The sequence below is a fragment of the Lethenteron reissneri genome, chromosome 41 (assembly GCF_015708825.2).
Source record: "Lethenteron reissneri isolate LAM-NWPU_2019-01 chromosome 41, ASM1570882v1, whole genome shotgun sequence".
Classification (NCBI taxonomy): Eukaryota; Metazoa; Chordata; class Hyperoartia; order Petromyzontiformes; family Petromyzontidae; genus Lethenteron; species Lethenteron reissneri.
In genome coordinates this window covers 11,177,055-11,197,756 of record NC_083819.1, presented here as the reverse complement: position 1 = coordinate 11,197,756, position 20,702 = coordinate 11,177,055, and the positions used below count along the sequence as shown (strand labels likewise).

At 56.6% G+C, this 20,702-nt stretch overlaps 1 protein-coding gene across 1 annotated transcript in view; it reads right to left on the bottom strand.

Moving 5' to 3' along the window:
* LOC133352774 (sprouty-related, EVH1 domain-containing protein 2-like) overlaps positions 1–20,702 on the bottom strand; it is a 67,027-nt gene that overhangs the window by 13,286 nt on the left and 33,039 nt on the right. Inside the window, exons 2-6 of the mRNA XM_061568648.1 lie at positions 8,229–8,454; positions 5,252–5,420; positions 4,890–4,957; positions 1,266–1,430; positions 57–341 (exon numbers count right to left, since the gene is read on the bottom strand). Of these exons, the coding sequence (XP_061424632.1) occupies positions 57–341; positions 1,266–1,430; positions 4,890–4,957; positions 5,252–5,420; positions 8,229–8,454 (913 nt within the window). The remainder of the gene's footprint in view (positions 1–56; positions 342–1,265; positions 1,431–4,889; positions 4,958–5,251; positions 5,421–8,228; positions 8,455–20,702) is intronic.

Sequence of the window (20,702 nt, the reverse complement as noted above, 5' to 3'; positions counted from 1 at the left end):
CTTAACGGCCGCCCCCCCCCCCCGCCCCCACACCGTGCCCCATTCGCCGTGCGTACCAGGCCGTCCTTGGCCGTGCTGTAGGGGCCGCCCTCCAGGTAGGGGTAGCTGTAGTCGTGCTTCTTGCTGCCGGACTCGGCCTTGTCGTCAAAGTGCACGTACGAGTCGGTGGCGCCGGCGGCGGCGGCGTCGTGGTGGTGCTCGAGCTGCCGGCGCAGCGCCAGCGCGTAGCGGTAGTCCTCGTAGCCCTTGAACCAGACCTCGCGCCGCGGCTCCACACGTGCCGCCTCCGCCTCGTCCAGGAAGCTGACGTGGCGCGAGAAGCGGCGCGGGGGCGGCGCCGCCTGCGTACGAGCGAGCATGTGTGCGTGTGTGCATGCATGTGTTTGTGCGTGTGCATGTGTTTGTGCGTGTGCATGTGTGGGTGCGTGCGTACGTGTGTGCGTGTGTGAGTGAGTGCGGGAACAACGGCGTGCGTCGGTGAGGTCACCACGCGCGGCATGTGAAGTGTGTGTGAGCGCATGCCCGTCAGATTCCTCCACGACAAATACATTTTCTGATTGCGGTGATGAATATCTGATCCATCTTTGGGCCTCCCCTAGCCTCAAATGAGTGATATGTAGACATTGCAACTGGGAAGACAAAGGCGACCGGGCGTGATGCTGGTCACTCACCCCTCGTGTGCCGTGCCCGGCCTTCGTAGGTGCATGCTAACAGCACTTGCCCCAACAGTCTGTTGAGGCTATAAGGGGGGATATTTGTCTTTGTCTGCGTGCTGCCCCAGAGGCAGCAGGCAGGATGGTCTCTACTGAGAAGGAAATGTTCCCCTTATTTTCTCATTTTTCTGTAGACAACACCATGGTCCAAGGTAAAGGTGCAGCCCTGCAAGTGCTTGTTGAAGCCTCCACTTGCGAGAACTTTAGAGAGCCACGAGAGAACCTTCAAAAACTGAACGGAACATCTCGGAAGAGACTGAAGTACCCGCACTTTACCCCAACACACGCGACCCGCCGATGGACGTCACCGCGGTGAACATTTACACCACGTTGTTCCAACCGCCACGCTGACGGTTGCAATCGAACCCGGCTACCTCTGGACCGCGAGTCTGGTGCTATGACCCTCGCATCACGGAAACCGCTACCGTTGGTAGAGACGGGGGGAGAAAGCGGATGCGGAGCCGGCGCCGAGATTACCGATGGGAGCGATCGGCGCTCCCGCCGGCTGCTCCGGCCACCCCGCCACCCTGGCGTCGCGCCGTCACCACTCACCTGGTGCAGGCAGTCGGAGGGGTAGTGGCGCGTGTAGGCCTCGTGCGGCGAGACGTGGTAGTGCCCGCGGGATGCCTCCGTCGCCAGGCTCGCCTGCCTTCTCATCTGCTCGCGCCGCTCCGTCGCGCACAGGTGCGACGAGCACGACGTGCCGCTGTCCGCCGCCTGCGGAGACGCGCACGGAGGGGGGTGGGGGGGGTGGCGGGGGTAGAGATGTGTTGCAGGGTTAGGGATGACAGCACATTCATTCATGTAATCATTCACGATTTCATCATCTGCCTGGCTGGATCACATCCGTAACAATATTTGGCTCAAGCCCACGCCTGTGTTGGACCATCAACCCCACGATGATAACACAGAGGAGGCGATGCGCCCCTGTACCGTGCTGCACCGAGCGACGCGTGGGGGCGTCGTGCTTGGGCTCGCGTAGCCGCCCCACTCGGCCTGTGCCACTCCCTGGGTCCGGGGGTGCGACCACGTCTTCGTGCGGTGCCATGGCTACCGGCAAAGCGGAACGACGCTCTGGCTCCTGGCGACGCCCGGGTCCCGTGCCACGACCGTCCGTGTCACGACCCTGCACACGCGGGACCTCGTCGCTGACCCCACCTCTCTCCTGGACGTCTGTGAGAAAGAGCTTTGTAGCTCATCGTATTTCTTCAGGATATTTAAACAAAGATTCGGATTCTGTCGCTCCATCTCCGGAGCGGGCTCCCTTCCCCGGCACGTTCTGCTGCCGTTCCGTCGCTAGCCTCGTTCGCCCGCCCGTCGGCCCCGTCCGGAGACGCATCCAGTCCAAGCCCGTCTAGTTTCCGCGTCAATGTGTCTCCGATTTTTATGCTTCCCTGGTGTGCATTGCGTTGCTTTTCTTTTCCTGTTTGGAGGCGCACAACGCCACCACTACTTTAGCGTCGACAAAGCGCTCCCCCGGCGACCCCCACCCCACTCGAGCCATCCCCCAGCACGAGCAGTGAATGGGCGGCGTTGCAGTGCTGTTTCTTTCCAACGTGCCGGCGATGAGCGCACCGGCCACTGAAGCCAATGGACGTGCTGCACTGCGCTCTCGTTGAACCCCGAAGCTTTGCATCGCTAGCTTCGAACTATTACCGAGATATGAACGGGGCCCTCTGTGCGCCACACCGATACCAGTCGGGCCCGACAAACGCCAGGGATCCACGCGCATCCACAATAGCGCCACCACGAGGGCCGGGATGCCAGACCGACGGAGCTCCAGGAGACGGTCACGGGCATCTCCCGCGAACGCAGGTCGGGTTTCCGGCCAATCGGAACGGCTCATCGCCATCTCCACGGCAACGTCGCACGCTCTCACATCCTCGTTTGCCAACTACCTCACCGTGTCCTCTCGTTCAACTGTCACGTTGCCGGGCGTTCTTCCCACGACGTGGTGTGTCAACGTTCTGGTGACGCGTTCCAACATCTCAGGTCTCCTCTTGCTCCGCTTCCTTTGCCACCGACAACGCTACCTTTCTCTCGTCATCCCACTTCTTTGTGCCTCGTAGAATCGTTTCTCCTTGCTCCACCAAAATATCGATCTGGGCGTTCTCATCTCCATCACCGTCATTGCGTGCGCCGATCAATTCTCGAGCGCTCAGTGCTCCGAGCCATGCATTAACTATTTAAACGCAACTATTTTTTTTTTACCAGGTAAGGCCCACTGAGGCATGAAGCCCTATTTCAGAAGCGACCTGGCCACAAATGATAGCTCAAGGCAAGTGGCTCCTCATGTGGAAATTTATAGCATCTAAAATAATCTAAATGCATGTGGTTTCTAAATGTGGAGGGAAAAACCGGAGAACAACTTCAAATACAAAGCAGGCGTCAGGGGCGGGATCGAACCCATACAAGGTGAGGTCGTTAACATCTCGCCACCGTGGCATAATCGCCACAAACGGATCGAACGTGAGGGCTGCGATCAGCTGGACCACGAGGAACTTCTCACTCTGCTCTCCGCTTGCGAGTGAAGGCCTGATTCCAGGCAGCAGGCGGTATCTTAAGAAGAATGCGATATGACATGTGCGGGTGTGAAATCCCCAGATCTAGTAGCGAACAGCGGGGAAAACGTGCCTTCCAAATCCATTCGCCGTGCATTCTGACGATCTGAGGTCACGGCAGCGGAGCGCATTTCAGCCGATCGGAACAGCAACAACAAAAAGCCACCCCCACTCACCGCCTTCACGGCAACCGAGAACGCCGCGCTTCCGTGTGCGAAGAACGGCCCCTCCATCCGGACGGCCGCGAGCGACACCGATCGCCACGTAGCCGCGCGCGTATCGAAGTGGACACGGGTTTCAACGCCACGAAATACGCGGTATTGACGCGCGAGCCCACGGCAGGTTGGAGACACCGACGCTGACCGGCGATGCCGTGACCGTGAGCTCCGCGACATTCGCGTTGGGGGTTTGGGTGGGGAGGCGTCCCCGTGCCACCCAGCACCCGCCCTCAAGCCTTGGAGTCCAAGAAACCCGCAGACCTCCAAGTCCCATCGCAGGCAATTCCTCGGTTACGCCGCCGCTGGCGGCTGGGCCTTCCGTTAGATGGAGATCGGCAGAGCCCCACCTAGAGGAGTGATTGGCCTACTCTTCCACGGCCCAGATGTCTTGGAAGAAGCGGTAGTGCCCGCACTTTAGCCCACCGCACCCGACCGGCCAACTGTGGTTATAAACATTGCCACTGCTGGGTGCTCAGAGGTGGCGGTGATGGTGGTGGGGATTTAAAAAACGATTGTGCGACATCGCTCCTCAAAGCATCGCCTCTCCACTTCCGTCTCTTCCACATGTAACGTTCACCTCCCCCTGTGCGGGACACCAACCCGCTCGCTGGTGTTACGACTCCGGTACGCTCCACCGCTGGTGTTCCCCGAACCCAGCCCCATCTGACCGTACATGCTGTAACCTTCCCCTTGTTTTTGTTTGTTTGTCATTTCCCTGTCAATAAAATACTTTCGGGAAACCTCCCCCCACACGGACCCCACTTGGGTGGGCCAGCGAGCCCAAAAGCTCCCCCCCTCCGTAGGATCCTGTCACGCCAAAATCGGGTCGCAGTTCGTGGAGTTTTTGTTTCCGTCCCCGTATTGTACCGGGCTCACAGCGAGTTGCAATAAAAACACAACATATATGTACATATATACTTTGGAGAACAAGAAATGTAACTTGTGCCATTGTTTCAGTTGCCGGATTAGAAGTCCGGTGGTCCGCAAGCTCGGTGTGCAAACCCTAAATAATAATAATAATAACCACCATAAATGAGTCCCTATCTTAATCCTTAGCTACAAACACGACGTTTCCATTTGTTATGTAGAGCCCATGTTAAAGTATCTGACACACACACAGGGGCACGATTGGCCAGAATGTTTAATCGTGGGGTCAGCGTTACCCAACCCCAGCGCCCGATGGCGGGGGGTGGGGGGCACGGCACACGAGGCCCCCAATGCTGGCAGCGTCGCCGGGTCAACCGCCTCCGAACGCTGCGCAATCTACGACGACACTGCCGCCGGTGGCACGCGGAGCCACCAACGATCCGTTTGATCGAAACTCGTTCATTAAAAAGTGACAAAAAAACATATCGAAATAACAATAATAAAATGTCAACAACAACAATTACACTCACATTGCAGCCTTCATCCTCGGAGCCACCGTCCCTTTCGCTGGACACGGTGCCCGGTGGCGTGGGGGCCCCTGCATGCACAAAACAACAACTGCTTCATTTGTACGGCGTGCAATCGCGTCTCAATGCGCGTCATAGAATGTCTCCTCGAGGATGCAAAGCATTGGACGTGAATTATGAGAGAGCAACAATTCCGCGAAAAAAAAACTTTGGCAGGGCCCTCCGCCGGGTACACGGGCAGACAGAGCGGGGCGGGGTGGGGGGGGCGGAGAAAGAGCAGGGGGACCAGAGAAAGCAGGGACAGTGGAGGGGGGGGATCGGGGGGCACGGGGTAGAGTGGTGGGCCTCCCCTCCATTGCACGCACCGAGGTTGAGGTCCTCCAGGGCCTTGCGAACGCCGCGGTCGAACGCGCGCGCGTCAGCCGGGCTCTGGAAGGTGAGGCCGAACTTCTTCTGGTGGATGCGCCAGTGGTGGAAGGTGGGCGTCACCTTGTTGTACACCAGGTCCTGGTCCAGCAGGCACTCCAGCATGACCTGCGAGGGCGGCACCGCAACGCACCTCAGACCGCCGTCGCCTCTCGCGCGCGACGCGGTTTCTCGCGCCAAACCGTTTCTCCGCTCGCGCTTCCGAGTCACCGCCGCCGGTGGCAGGAGGGCAAGGCCGGCACGGTGTGGGGTGGCTTTTTCCACCGAGCAGGAACTGAGCCGTGCTACGCTGGCCTCGCACGCCATCAGAATCTGGTTCGGGTCAAAGCCGTGCTGGTTGGCGGGGCTGCAGACACGCGCGATGTCAGTCATTGGAAAACACAAACACCGCGTCATCTGCATGCGTCCTGGTGTGAAAGTGCGTGGTGACGTGAGTGGCACGGCCCGGTTTTTACAGTGGAAAAGCGAGCTGTGCTTCCTGATCCGCGCCATGCTGGCTTGGCTCTGCCCTAGCACGGCTCGGATTTGCGAGTGGAAAAGAGGTATAAGAGGAATGGAATCGATAATTCACTTAACATGGTCTCATTTCTAAAGACCGCCCTGGAATTGAAACGAGGCACTCGGTGTTATTCTTCTGAGCCAACCAGTCATCTTTTGAAACAAAAAAATAATTGGAGACCGAGAAGTTTGGAATCCAGGTACAAATTTTAGTCACATAACTGGTTCATGATCAACCCCTGAATGGCAGAGGACCTGACTCCTAATATCTCTGAGCAACCCTGCCACTTGAAGCAGCACGCACTATGCCCGAGGTAGATCACTCGCTGTGTTGTAGCCGTTGAGGCCACTGCTGCTGCTGCAGCGGCTGCACGCTCCGCTTTGCTGCCATGCTGCGGAGGAAACACGTTTCTGAATGCAAATGCACGTGGAGTGCGTGCATTAATTGAGAATTTGTAAATCGCACAGTTTTCATTGACAACAAAGTGGTACTTATTTTATCCATCCTGGAAGGCTGATTGGCTGATTTAACACCAAAACCAGGATTTAAATGACAAACCTTCCGACAGCGCGCCGCTCGCTCCAAACGCTGAGCCACCTGGTCGGTGAGTAAATAATTATATATACACGAGCACTGATATCAAAACATGTCAGCTTTAAGTCAACCACAGCCCATATGGGGCCACTCAAGCAGCATGAGTGGCCCCATATCGCTCGCCAACGACACGGGAATGTGGAATTTCTGGCCCCAGCGCAGGTGTGGACCAGAAGGAAGTGGGGGAGCGGGGAGGGGGGGCAGTGCAGCCCAATGGGAGTGGACACCACAAATCACACCCTTTGTGTGGATATCAACATCGCTGCCGGTAAGACTGTGCCTCCAGCGTCGGTACGCGTGGGGGGGGGGGGGGGACCACCTAAAAATATACGAGCCGAGAAGAATGTCAAGAATCCTCCTGTTGCCAACTTTCGTGCTGACCAAGCCGGCGGAACGGCGGCTACTTCCACGAGGGTTCAACGCCCCCCCCCGCCCTGGCGTCGCGAGCGGGGGGGGGGCGGGTTGTGGTAAACCGTCCAGGCCCGAGGGGAAAGCTCCCGAACTCCCCGGGCGACGCTCGGGAATGGCGACACCGCGCCCGGCAACCCTCCTGCGCAAGGAGCGACGAGGTTTGGGTTCCGTACAACTCATTTTTTGGGTCGGGTGTCGTGGAAAACCTCCCTTCAACCGACGCGGTCCCAAAGGTGAAGTTGCGAGAGTGAACAAAACGTGGCCCATTCACGGCCACTTGGGCAGCACGGCCGGCGTTGCTGCAGAGCGGCAGGCGTCTGGCGGCCGCCTGACGATGCTGGCTGTAACTACCAGCGAAACGTCCCGCGAGCTCCCAGCTCTGAAATGTCGTGACGTCGCTCTCCGACGACACCACCAGCGGCCGGCGGTGCTGCTGAAGACGTAACGAGATTGGCTACGCTCGGTCATCGCGTGACAACTTCACTCATCGGCCGTGTCGGGTGGAGGAGTGTTTGCGACACACATTTTACTTTCGCCATTTAACCCAAAAAATAAATGTTACTGGTCTCGGAGGCCTCCGTGTGACGAGCAATTCGGTTTGTTCAAAGGCTAGTTGCATTGTATAGATTTACATTTGGGGTTTGGAAGTTTGCCTGGGGAAACAGAACACAGTGACGTTACGGGGTGTTCAACATCCCCTTTTACAACGAAGAGCACGCTCTGGTAAGTGTGCGGAGACATGAGCGACATTGGCAGGCATTGCATCATCGACTCCGCTCAGTTTGGCACGGCGGTGAGAATGCCGACCGCCGGACTATTCAGTCCGCCTAAAAATAAATATGACCTGGAAGCAGAAACTGAAGTGGTGTGACCTGCAGTGTGGTGGTTGGGTGAGTGGGTGGTTGGGTGGGTGAGTGAGTTGTTGTGACCTGCAGTGTGGTGGTTAGTTGAGTGGGGTGGTTGGGTGAGTGTGTGGTTGTGTGAGTGGGTGGTTGGTTGTGTGAGTGGGTGGTTGGTTGGGTGAGTGGGTGGTTGGGTGAGTGGGTGGTTGGATGAGCGAGTGGTTGGGTGAGTGGGTGGGTGAGTGGGTGGGTGGATGAGTGGGTGAGTGGGTTGTGGCGACCTGCAGTGTTGGTGGTGGTTGGGCACAGTGTGGTGGATGAGATGAATCAGTATCCAGTAGCAATAGTGGAGGACTCGGTGAGTGTGTGCAGCGTGGGAGCTGTCACCCCGGGTGGAGATGCTTGGTGGTGCCAGTGGTGTTCGTGATGGCAGTGGCGGTGGTGGCAATGGTGGCGGTCTCAAGAGTTGTGGCCAAGGCAGTTGGTGGCAGTGGTGGCATTGGTGGCATTGGTGGCGGAGGTGGTAGCGGTGGCCGTGGTTGGCGGTGGCGGTGTTGGTGCTGTGCTCACCAGGTTGTCTCTGGGCCGCTCCCCGTGGATGCGGAAGGTGGTGGTGGTGGTGGTGGCGGTGGTGGCGGCGGGGGTGGCGGTGGCGGCCGTGGCGGCCGGATCGTCGGGGCCGCGCTGCCTGTAGACCCCCACCTTGCTGAGGCCGCCGCCCCCCAGCGGCACCCAGCCCCCACTCGAGTCGTCGCGCGTCATCACCACGGCGCGCACGCACACCATCGGGCTGTCACTGCGGGGGAAACGACGCGGCGGACAGAGGCGGCTTCGTCAGCATCGGAATCTTCGGCGGTGGCGGCAGCATCACAATCGTCGCAGTCACTCCCAACCGGCTGCCACTGCCTCCACCCCTGCTCTCTAAAGCGTAATAACAATCATAGTTGACAAACTTGTAGCGCCTTACACCGCCTGTCATCTCAAATATGAAAACTGGACCATGCAACTCACACTATGGACCATATAAATAAAACCAGAGAGATACACACAGACCCATAGAGATACACATAGACCTATATAGACCCAGAGATACAGAGACCCATAGAAATACACACAGACCCACACAAACCCATAGAGATACACAAAGACTCAAACAGACCCATAGAGATACACATAGACCTATACAGACCCAGAGATACAGAGACCCACAGAAATACACACAGACCCACACAAACCCATAGAGATACGTATAGACTCATACAGACCCATAGAGATACGCAGAGACCCACAGAGATACATAGCGACCTATATAGGTACATAGACACCTATACAGACCCAAAGAAATACATAGAGAATCAAACTCGAGTCGCTGGGTTCGTTAGGCAGCGCGGCGCTAACCGCCACACGACGCTGCCGCTACCCAACGTGCAATGCCACCACCACCAACCAGCGCCGCCGAGCAAAAAGGTGACCACCACGGCTGCCCGCGGTTCGTTCTGTCCATCCAGATCTCCCCGCTCACCCCGCCGCCACTCCAAGAGTGATAATTAATCTCGGCAGCCTTCGCGTGGTTGAACTAGGCCAACAGAGTTTGTAGAAGTGAAATCGCAACAAGAATAATGAATGACGCCGATGCCAGCACGCGTTGGGCTCTGCGGGCGCACAGTTCCAAGGGTGGCCACGAGGAGGCGGCCTTGCCGATTCTACCTTCGCGAGGCGAAGCGGAAGACTTCTGCGACTTGCCGCGCATGCGGCAGCAGCAGCAGCAAATGTGGTCCAGGAGCTAGATTTGTTTTCATTTATTTTACTCGGTAAGGCCCACTGAGCTCTTCAACTAATTTTCAGAAGCAGACCTGGCCACAAATGATTGCTCAACGAAGTGGCTTATCACGTGGAAGTGTACAGCAGCCAAATACTCTGAGCGTGTGGTGTTGACTCTAAATGTGGAGGGAAATACCGGAGGACCCAGAGAAAAAGATCCACGCGACCAAGTGGAGAGAGACACGCAAACTACAAATATACAGCAAGCGGCAGGGTCGAGATCGAACCCACGACCTCCTGCGTACAGGGCGAGGGAGTTATGGCCATGTCGAGGTCTGATAGCCACGCAACGAGAGGGCTTCGGGAACATCAAGAGTTGGCGTGGTTTTCGCCGCGCCTTCTCCGTTGAAGGACCGCAGACTCACTCCAGTGGCTGGCCAGCCGAGTTACTCAAGTGGGAAATCAACATCTGATCGTGATTCTGGTTCACGGTCCGTAGTTTGGGTTGCATGACCACACTCGGAAGGTTGTTTGAGTTCAAATCCTGGTTGGGGGTTGACACATACCATCATCCCTCCCCCTCTACCGGCTCACAAGAAAAAATGTGCTCCAGTTTATGGAGGAAGTCAACAGTGGTTTTCCAATGGGTCGACTCGTCCCCGCAAATAAGGGTGTGGAAATTGCACTGTTGGCTCAGGGTTGTAAACAGGAGTGAGCACTGCCTCGATTGAGACGTAACAGTCTGCTTTTGATTCCGCTGATGAGAAAGAGAATGCCGAAACCGGCCCAGAGTTTACTGCTGCTAAGATGCACTCCCAGAAGGCCGTGCGAACAATGATTTGCGTAACAATTATTGTTATGTTGTATGTGGAGAGACGGACGTTGGGAAGGTGTTATTTATTCAGGGATGATGGTTTGATGTCTAATTGCTGGGTGGATGTTTCCAGCCGAGTCTGCAGGTTTCTAAAAATACGCCGGAATTAAATGTGTCAGTGGTGCACATCCGCAGCCACGGCTGAAACGGTGACGATTTCGTAAGTCCACAAAGGGTTCACAACGTAACAAATGGAAGAGAAACGAGGACACAGGCCTCGGGGAAACAAGTTAGACAGAAGCCCTGGCCTCGGGGAGGGCTGGGTTGCTGCCCGAAGACGCCTGGAGCAGCGAGGCGATAACTTCGGATTCCAAAGAACACCGGATGAGATGTCGCTCTCCTTTGTGCAAGCACTTCCAAGAGTTCACGAACAGTGAGCCTGGTGAAATTTGGGGAGCGCATCGTCAGTAGTGAACCTTTGGGTCCTAGGGTGTTTCGGCCTTTCATACTATACACCCTCCCCAAAGGCGGCCAGCGACAGGGTGATCAATCCTACGCTTGCGTCCCATTCCCAATTAGTCATAGGAGTTGCCTTGTTGTTGATAGCCAACATCCCATCCCACAGTTGGTTCTGCACATTTATCAGTAACCTCCCCCCCCCCCCCCCCCACAACACTATCCCTGTGGCTATCACAGATGAAAACTAAATGTTACAAAGTTCGTGGTTGCAGATCAACCTAATTCCGATTTGCATGGCACGGTTCTAACATATTGGTGGAGGATGAGTTTACGTGCAGGGGCCCGTGGATCCCCCCACCCCCTAACCACGACTGGAGTCCTCCTCCACTCCTCCATTCCGCCTCCTCCTCCTCCTCAGGGTGAAGTGCTGCCCCTTTAGAGTTGGCACCACGTGCGTTCTCTGGTCATCACGATTCCACCCCACTACCACCATCGCCCTCCAACCCTCCCCAAACTCGTGCTACTGGAGGTAGCAGTCACGATTTGAGGCGACGATTCGATCGTGTGCTTTTGAGTTTGTCAAGGCTGTGCCCGTGTGTGTCCCTGCAGTCACCGATTTTCCCAGCTCGTCTATTAAAAGCCCTGCAAACCTTCCGTGTAACTAATAAACATCGATTGATTGCACATGCAGGTAGGCCGCCACAGTGGCAAGAAGTTAACTACCTCACCTGGTATACAGGAGGTCGTGAGTTCAAACCCGACCCTGACACCTGCTGTAAATTGTCCGTGTCTCTCTCCCCGTGGTCGTGTGTATTTTTCTCCGAGACAACCAGTTGTCCCCTCCACATTTAGAATCAACATCACGGGTTTTAGAGTATTTGGCTGCTATACATTACCACATGATGAAAAGCCACTTCTCGTTAAGCTATCATTTGTGGCCAGGTCGCTTCTGAAAAAGAGCTAGACAACTCAGTGGGCCTTACCTGGTAATAGCATGAAATCTATCTCCTGAACCACATTGCTTCTGCTATTGTTAAATAAATAGTTTGGTTTAGACTAGATGGTTTAGCTAGGCCTGCAAGCAGGCAATGACTGTCCTGTGCTCTTGCGCAGCCAGCACGACTGCCCCCCGTGCCAGCAAAGACGATGCATCGAGACGATCAACGGCCTCGCCAGACTGCACGTGGGCCGGCGCCTTGCGGTCGCTCAGCAGGTCTGCGTACGCGCGTTGGCCCCGTAGCTCCGTCACGTGACGCGTGGCACCTTGATGCATTCATCCCACGCCGCGGCTCACGCCTGCCACATGCACGCCGTGCGCACCCCGACTGTCCATACACTGCCGGGCCATAGGCCCCTCCGCACCTGTGCGGATGATCAGTGGGCGCTGTTTGACCGTACTTCGGCGCGCCGGTCAGCGCGCGGCGTTGACGGGGGAAGGCGGAGAGCAATGCACGCGGGAGAGTGGCAGCACTGTGCAGTGCACCGATAGATTTTTTTCTTCCACGAGGGGTTTAAACGGTGTGACGGACATTGACTGTGCATCAATTGTGCAGCAAGGGAGCTTTAGGCATGGGCACACTGTTGGTGTTGGGGCCCCCCAATCAAGTCCACTGCTCCACCCCCCCAGCCCCCCCCTACCAGATTTTTAAGGCCACAAATAATGAGAGATGGCACATCCACGCCTCTCGCCGATGCAGTGGCAGGGCAGTTTTGTGTTTTGTGTTTTCAAGGTGTGCTGTCACCGCAACTCGACGCTTTCTCCTGCATAGTATCCGTGCCGCTCTCCGCCCTGGCGCGACCTCGCGGGCTGAGATCCGCTGCAGTTAACGCTTAAACTAAACAATTTTTTATTTTTCCAGGTAGAGCCCACTGAGCTATGTAGCTCTTTTTTCACAGGCGATCCTGGTCACAAATGATAGCTCAACAAAGTGGCTTATCATGCGAGAAGGTGTAGCAGCCAAAAACAAGGGCCCGGAGAGAAAAATCCGGACGACCACGGGGGGGAGACACACAAACTCCAAATATACAGCAGATATCAGGGTCAGGAACGAACCCACGACCTCCTGTGTACCAGGCGAGGTAGTTAACATCTCGCCACCACGGCGCCCCGTGTGAATGTGCCCGGCCACATTCATTGACGTGAATGTGGCCGGTCAGACGGGGAAGAGCAACGCGTCTGAGTTCACCCGTGGAAACCATGGCCACTACCAACACTACCACGGCCACCACCACTACCACCGCCACCAGCACCAGTACCACCGCCATCGCCACCACCACCACGTGTGAGCATGCCAGCTCAGGTTGTTGTGCCGACTCGCCACGGGGCTCCCCGAGTGGACGCCTCTCGCTTTGCCTCGTCCAATGGGACAGGACGAAATTTCACATTCGGTTGCCATGGATTCCACCTCCCATTCCTCCCGATGCTGCAGCGGCAGGAGGGTGACGTCGTCGAGGCGGCGAGCGGATGTTTACTGTCGGAGTTACCGGGTCACGCAGTGGCACACACTCCACTACCAAACACCACTCCTCCTGCCCCCCCCCCCTCTCTCTAGCCCTAGCCTCGCGCACTGTTTGTTAAAGAGATTTAAATCTCGGTGAAGCTTCCTGGTTAAATAAAGGGGAGTAGTCGTGGTAATAATAATAATAAGTGGTGATAACGCACACAGGTTTTCCACAAAGCAAGAGGATGACACGGCTCAGTGTGAATTGTTTCACTCGGAGTTGTGGCTGTGTTCACGTCAGCTCGAAACCAAAGCCTCCCCCCCCCCCCCCACTCTTTCTTTCGTCGTGAGAAATGTTTGCACTTTTCTGGCCTCTCTTTGCACTGTGCAGAAGAGCTATTGCCCAAAACGTCACCTACCACAGACTTTAACCTTCAAGGCCATAACAGGGTTATTATCCGTGCTTGTGTGCCACTGCCAACCCACCAGCAGCAGCAGCAGCATCGCCACAATTCTTGAGCAAACTGTAGCTGGGCCCAGGAGAGAGACAGAGGTCCAAACGGGAGCTACTGGGACAACATTGGTCAGCAACACGGTCTGGGTGAACCGACGATTTGCTCAACTCCCAAAGAGCCAAGGAATCGCGCGTGCAGCGCACGTCGCTTGCGAGTAACGCAGCTCAGCAGCTTGAGCAGAAGGTGACATCCCATTCAACAAAACAAACGTCCTTCAACGGTGCGACGGCCAACGGGATGGACCGCTCACCGCCGGCCGCTTCCGCAGCGGGGATCCACCAGGGCCACTTGGAGACGCCGGGAGGTTCTGCGCTCCACTCACGCCGCGCGTGACACAGTGACGCCTTTGTGCCACTGTGTCAGTCTGAGTGGCCCAACCACTTGCCCTCCCTCCCTCCATTCACTCCATCCTTCTCCCTCCCTCCATCCATCCGTCTCCTCCCTCCATCCCTTCCCTCCCTCTCCTCCCCTTTTCTCCCTCCCTCATTCCCTCCATCCCTCTCCTCCCTCCATTCCCTCCCTCTCCTCCCTCCCCTCTGCTCCCCTCTCCCCTCCCTCCCGCCCTCATTCCCTCTCCTCCCCCCCTCCCCACCACTTCCTCTCTTGCCAAGGGCAGGTGCAGCACCGTCAGCTGTTGTGCACCGGCCCTGGGGCAGGTGCCTGGGACGCGAGCGGTGGTCATGGGGGGGGGCGGCCATCCCAACAGCGGAGGCTGAACGCGTGCCACGCTTCCGAGACATCGCCACAGCTGCCCCTCCAAGCCTCGTCACCCCCCTCACCACTCTCACCACCCCCCCCCCACCCCGAGGCTCCTACTCACCCCCCCCCCACCACCCCCAGCCAAAATAAGAACCCGTGTTATCATTTAGCGACAAGGCAGCCTCAGCCTTTTCATCACGGGCACAAGAAGCGTTTCTATTCTTGCGCATGACGGCAGCGGCGATGCGGTTCAGGAGCTCGATGCCAAAGTCGAGGTCTGCTGCTGGCCACGGCGAGAGGGCTTCGGTTCGTGTCCATTTACTATGAAGAGGCGCAGACGACGGTGGTTTACTCTACGGTCTAGCGGTTGGGCCGCACGGAAACAATGGCGCTGCTGTGGCTCGTGTTGCGGGTCGTCCTGTTAACGATGTCACGTGATGGGGTTGATGGTTCCACCACCACTGTGACTTGAGGGGACGTCAAAGCCGGGCGGTGTGCGATGTTTTGCGTCTCGAATGAGGCATTTAAATCTGGATGTTCTTTACCATCTGGGTGATGCTCTATGACGGTGACAGTTCCATAAAGGGGGATCAGGACACAATAAGAGCGAAACTTTGCCATGCTGATGTCATTATGGCCCAAAGCCTCCGATGGCACCTGCTGTGGTGGTGGAGGTTGGTGTCCAGCACAATGCCACCAGGGTCATAGCCACTCCTGAGCCAGTAGTTGCTCCGGGGTGCCACTGTGGGCCTCCTTGAGGCCTATATGCCGTGAGTGACCACCAGCCAGTGACCCAGGGTCCTCCGCTGTCCTGTGGGCCGCTTTGAGCGAAAAACGCGTTTAGCAAAAGAAATTGCTGCCTAAATCATGTAACGAGAGAGTGTGGCCAGATACGATGTACTACTACTACGGACACCCAGTGAGATGGCAGGACAAATAACCGAGGGTGCGCAGCCACTGCATTACTTTATCGCTCCGCGTACTGTTTCACTGTACCGCTCAGCCGCTCAGCTCAAGAAAGCGGTTCGTCGTCAACCGCTCAGAAACGGCGCGATAACGGCGCGCGATCCGCATTATAACAGTGCCGCTCATGTGGCCACGTCGCAGCAGAGACACGGAATCGCTGGCTCCTCTCGAGGACGCGCACCGCGTCTGGAGGCGCTCAGCGACGAGCTCACCGCAAGACAAAAAGTGCTCCGCTGCCAGAAGTTGCAAACGAAGGCAGCGTTGCTCTCTTTTATTTGCGAACCCTGGTTAGGGCAGCACCTTCATAAACTGACCGCGCAGATTGATTCATTTGATTGTTCTTCATTCAACCGGCTGAGAGCCCCTGGAGGTTCATTACCGTTTGCAAGAGACCTGCGAGCGTGTAGGCATGGGTGGTTAATACACGCGTGGTTTGGACTCCGATACGAACACACGACCACCGTTGTTGTTGGTTGTTGTTGTCACAAGCGATAAGAAGGGGCCTCTACGTCACTTTTGCAACCCACCCCCCCCCCGTGAGATTATTGTTACGAAACGAGCATGAGATGTAAGGCCACACCGGCTCCCCCCGCGGATCTGCCAAAGCACGAGCCGACCCAGTCGTATCCGCGACACACACCGCTGCGGCAGGGCCTCGGGCCAAGAAAACGTCAAAACTCTAATTTGTCTCAGAAGTTTCGCAGGGCCCAGGGGAGGGGGGTAGAGGAGAGCGCAACAAACAAAAAAAACCCGCCGGTGTAACTGGAGCTTCCATCGCCGGAAAAGGACGACTCGGCCAGCGCCTCGGTACGAGCAGAAAGCAGCGCCTCTTAACGTGTGGGCGCACGCACGAACGCAGCGAGCACGTGGGCACGTGAGCATGAATGCACGCGAGCACGTGGCCACGCGAGCACGTGGCCACGCGAGCGAGCGCGAGTCGTAGGAACGTGCCGGCACACGCGCCAGGCTGCGGACGTACCGGCACTTCTCGCGACACCGCACTCGTGTGAACCGCCACTGTACACAAAGATTCCTCTATCCCTACACATACACGCACATACATATGGATGCATATATACATACATGCACATCCATACATGAAGTTCAACATGCAATTTTTGTTTTGTTTTACCACTGAGCTGCGTAGCTCTTTTTCAAAAGCGACCTGGCCACAAGTGATAGCTCAACGAAGTGGCTTATCATCACGTGGAAAAGTATAGCGGCCAAATACTCTAAATGCTTGATGTTGATTCTAAATGTGCAGGGAAAAACCTGAGGACCCGGACAAAAATCCACCCAACCACGCCGAGAGAGACACGCAAACTCCAAATATACAGCAGGCGTCAAGGTCGGGATAGAATCCACGACCTCCTGTAAACCAGGCGAGGTAGTAAACACCTCGCCAACGTGGCGAGTCGTAAACATACCTACTATAGAGTACGAAGATGCTTTTGCAGAGGGGAAACGATGGTGGTGAACCCGGGGCTACCGCAGGACGGATCCGGACCTCATCGCGGCGCTTCCACACTCACACAGGCCCGCCGCTGGACACACGCGTACGGCGTGCGCACGGAAAGTTACGTAACCGTGTCCCGGTACCTGTTTAAACGCACACACCAAACGCGGGAGGAGCGTGGGTTCTCGCTCAGGGCCATGTGGCTACCGCGTGGGCCGTGCGGGCTGCGCACATCGCCCCGCGCATTTTGTCGTGGGTGGAAGAGTAGGACGACCGTACTCTCCGGGTCGTACGGCGCTCCGGATAAGACGCCGCCCCCTCCCCCAGGCCCGGCTCTCACACCCACGCCGACCGGATCGGTTACCAGCTCAAATGCCCACGCTTTAACCGCAGCACCATCAGCAAACGACGGTGCGCCCGTGTAGCGAATACGTCGACCGGCTGGGCAGCGGCGGAAGATGGAGTGGAACCGGGGGCCAGGTGCGCTGCTAACCGCACACACGTCTGATCGCCGTTGTTGAACTACCGCCACACTTCCCTTCTCTTGGCCTGCAGCGACATTGCTCGAAATATAAACATGCGCGGTCCCTGATCGACAGGGATAGTGGCGTGTAAAAAAAAAATAAACGGTTTTTAACTTGTTTAAAATTTGCTCTTTCCTGATAAAAGGTAAATATTTTTTTTATAAAAAACAAGAAATCTTAACCACAATCTTTGCCGCGAGCCAAACCCAAACCAACCCCTCCCTTTCTAGCACAGCGATATCCTTTGCCTCCAGCCGAACCGCAGGCGTAACCCCAACCAGAGCCTTATCCCGAACCCTGACCCAAGGATCTCAGTTCCCACGTTAACAAAGTTTGCACCGGTGCCACAGTCACAAACCAAGGCATGCATTTTGGCAAAATTGTGTAACTTTTGTTTAACCCCATCACTCTTACTTATTACAAAGCCACAAGTCTCTCCCACCCCCGACTGCACCCACCCGCGGCTTGGCCCCAACGCAGGTGCTCGTGACACTGGAGGTCACCTTTAGCACCCCTCCCCAAGAGACTGGGAAACGAGGCAACATGCCGACGAGGTGATGAGGTAACGTGGCGACGATGTGGCAACAGCGGAAAGCCGCGGCTCGAGGACCGAGAGCGGCGACGGGGCGGGCAGCGTGCAAATCGCTTTCTCCAAAAAAACCAAACATTGTTAAAGGAAGTTGGCGGTTTTCCCTAGATTTCAATTGGCTTGGCGCTCAGCTCCCTGTGGTTAGCTACACGCTCTCCACGCCAGCAGGGCTTCCTGTTGTGGGAAGAGGTTTTTTTTTTCTTCTTTCCATGAGCAGGCCGCAGTGGCGGCAGCTCGCATGTGGAAGCGATTACCCGGAGATTGTTGGGCCTGCGCGCGCCCTCAACCGCTCGTGTGTTTTTTTCTTCAGTTTTTTTTTATATACGTGCCTCAGAAAGGAGGTTTCTCCATCGCAGCCACAAAGGGGGAGGAAAATAAACCTCAAAGTGGCGGCCGCCTCGAACCACCGAGGCCCCTTGTTTACGAGTTGCCTCGTGCACCAAAATGCGTTGGCACGGAAAACCCAACGTTTCGGTTGCGTCGCACGGGTCTGTGTGTTTGTGTTGCGAGGAGTGGTGGTGTAGCGGCTAGCGAGCCGCGCCAGCAAACCCAGCGACCCGAGTTCGATTCCCGCTCAAGGCAAACACCGGTGACGATGATCTTAACTGGTCCTGGGCCTCCCCGAGGCCAACTCAAGTCTAAAATGAGTGCCTGGTGCAGTGTCTAAACATCGCCACTGGGGAGACAAAGGTGGCCTCGTGTGCTGTGTCGGCCATTCATAGCTTAACCGCACTTGCCCCAACAGTCTGTTAAGGCTACACGGGGGATCTTTGTCTCCGCGTTGCGAGGAGTGGCGGTGTCGTCGTTTAAACGCTGCGCTACAACCACAGCCCCTGCTCGGTTTTCTTTCACGGCCTTCTGAAATCTGTGAACTCCAGTGGAGGGGGGGGGGAACAAAGGTGGCCGGGTACGGTGCCGGTCACAGCAACCCGTCAAGTATCGTGCTGGCCTTAACAGGCGCTCGCTAAAAGCCCTGATAATCTACGAGGATGAATGGGGGATGCTTAATTATGAATACGTATAGAGTGGTGTCGTAGCAGTAGCTCATGCAGCAGAACTGGGCTAAGCAACAGTATCACGTGCAGCGATGGTGACAAAACGCTTCTCAGAGTTAGCTCGGTGATGTCCGCTTCTGCGGAGCATTCTCTCACACGTAGCACTGCCCTTCTCTGTGAGAGATCCGGATGGATTATAAGTTACAAACGACCACAATCTCTGTAGCAAGGGGTCATGGTTTTGGAGAAACTGTTAAACGTATCTTCACAGGGATGCTCCGCAGCTTCGAGGAGTCACCATCAAGATTTAAAAACGCGCTGCTGGACGCGCAATTGCGTCACGTCGCTTGTGGAACCCCCACCCCCGCCGGCGACGTCGCCACAGAAAAAGTGGAAAGGAAGGGGCGATCGCTTGGTCTCCCAGCGTCACTCGATGTGGGAAGATGGGCCACGGCGGCGAGGAATGTTAACTCCCTCGTCTGGAACGCAAGAGGTCGTGGGTTCGATCCCGACCCTGACGACGCCTGCTGTATATTTGGAGTTTGCGTGTCTCTCCCCCCGTGCGTTTCGAGTATTTGCATGCTATACATTTCCACACGACGATAAGCCACTTGGTTGAGCTATCCACTTGTGGCCAAGTCGCTTCTGAAACAAAGCTTATATCGCTCAGTGTGCCTAACCTGCAAAAAAAAGAAGAGCTGACAGTTTTAGTTTAGAATCGACACACGGTGCAACGAGCCGAGGACCGCCGCCTTCGCGAAAAGCGTGGCCCAACTCTCTCCTCACTCCTTCCCCTGCGTGGCGAGCGCCTTCCCAAACCCCGAAAACCGATGGCTCCCACCACCCTCGCCCTGAGCTCGCTCCCCCCCCACCCCATGCACAGCCGGGCCCAGCCCGTCGTCCCACAAGCGAAGGGTCGGCCCGGGAATCCTTCTGCACCTCTGTGCGCCGCGACGAGTTAAACAACCGGTGCTGCTGTATGGAGATGGCCCGGTGGCTCAGTGGGTCAACGTTTCTTCCACGACGTGAGCACCGAGCGAGCGAGTGAGCATTCACATTCCGGGTTCGCATCCCGGCTTCCCACAAACAACGAAGAGTGGTTCTCGAGGTCGGTGCGGTTGATGTGTGTACGTATGGAGGTGTGTACGTATGTATGCAGATGTAGTGACATCGTTGGATGTCACTGTGTGAAGCCGGCCTGGGAGAGGCACGGCGTGCGATGTAGTGACATCGCGGACACCACTTGAATGTGGATGCAGTGGCGACCCTAGCGGGGCTCGGTGAGCACTGACCGACTGTGATGGAGGCACCACGCTCGGCGTGCAGTGCCGACCCCTATAGGATAGGGGGGTGAGGGTGCCGGCCAGGGGAATGGGGTTACCGAAGGCCGTGGCACTCTGGTCGACCCCAGAGGACACGTGATCGGTGGAGTCTCCACAGGAACCCCCAAGTGGGGGGCTGGCGGGCGATCACGTGTGAGGAAAGAAAACACTGGGGGATTCTCAAAGGTGGTCGTGGTCAAGGGCGGAGCGAGCCACGGGAGGGGCCATATAAGCCGGGTCCCCGAGAGCGACCGGCTGCTGCTGTTATCCTGAAGAATCTACGTCCTACGGTCCACGAAGAGTCACCAACACGTGGACCTGGACCCAAGCTGGGGTCCTGTCCGTTGTAGCTACTCCCAGTGTCATTAGTGTAGTTAGCCTGGTGGTCCACCACCGTAGGTTGCTATCTGGTAAAGGGGCAGTTAATGTGGCCTTTGTGTTAGTGTGTTGGTGTTAATAAATGTGTTGCCTCTAAAGAGTACGTCTGCGACTCAATTGAACTC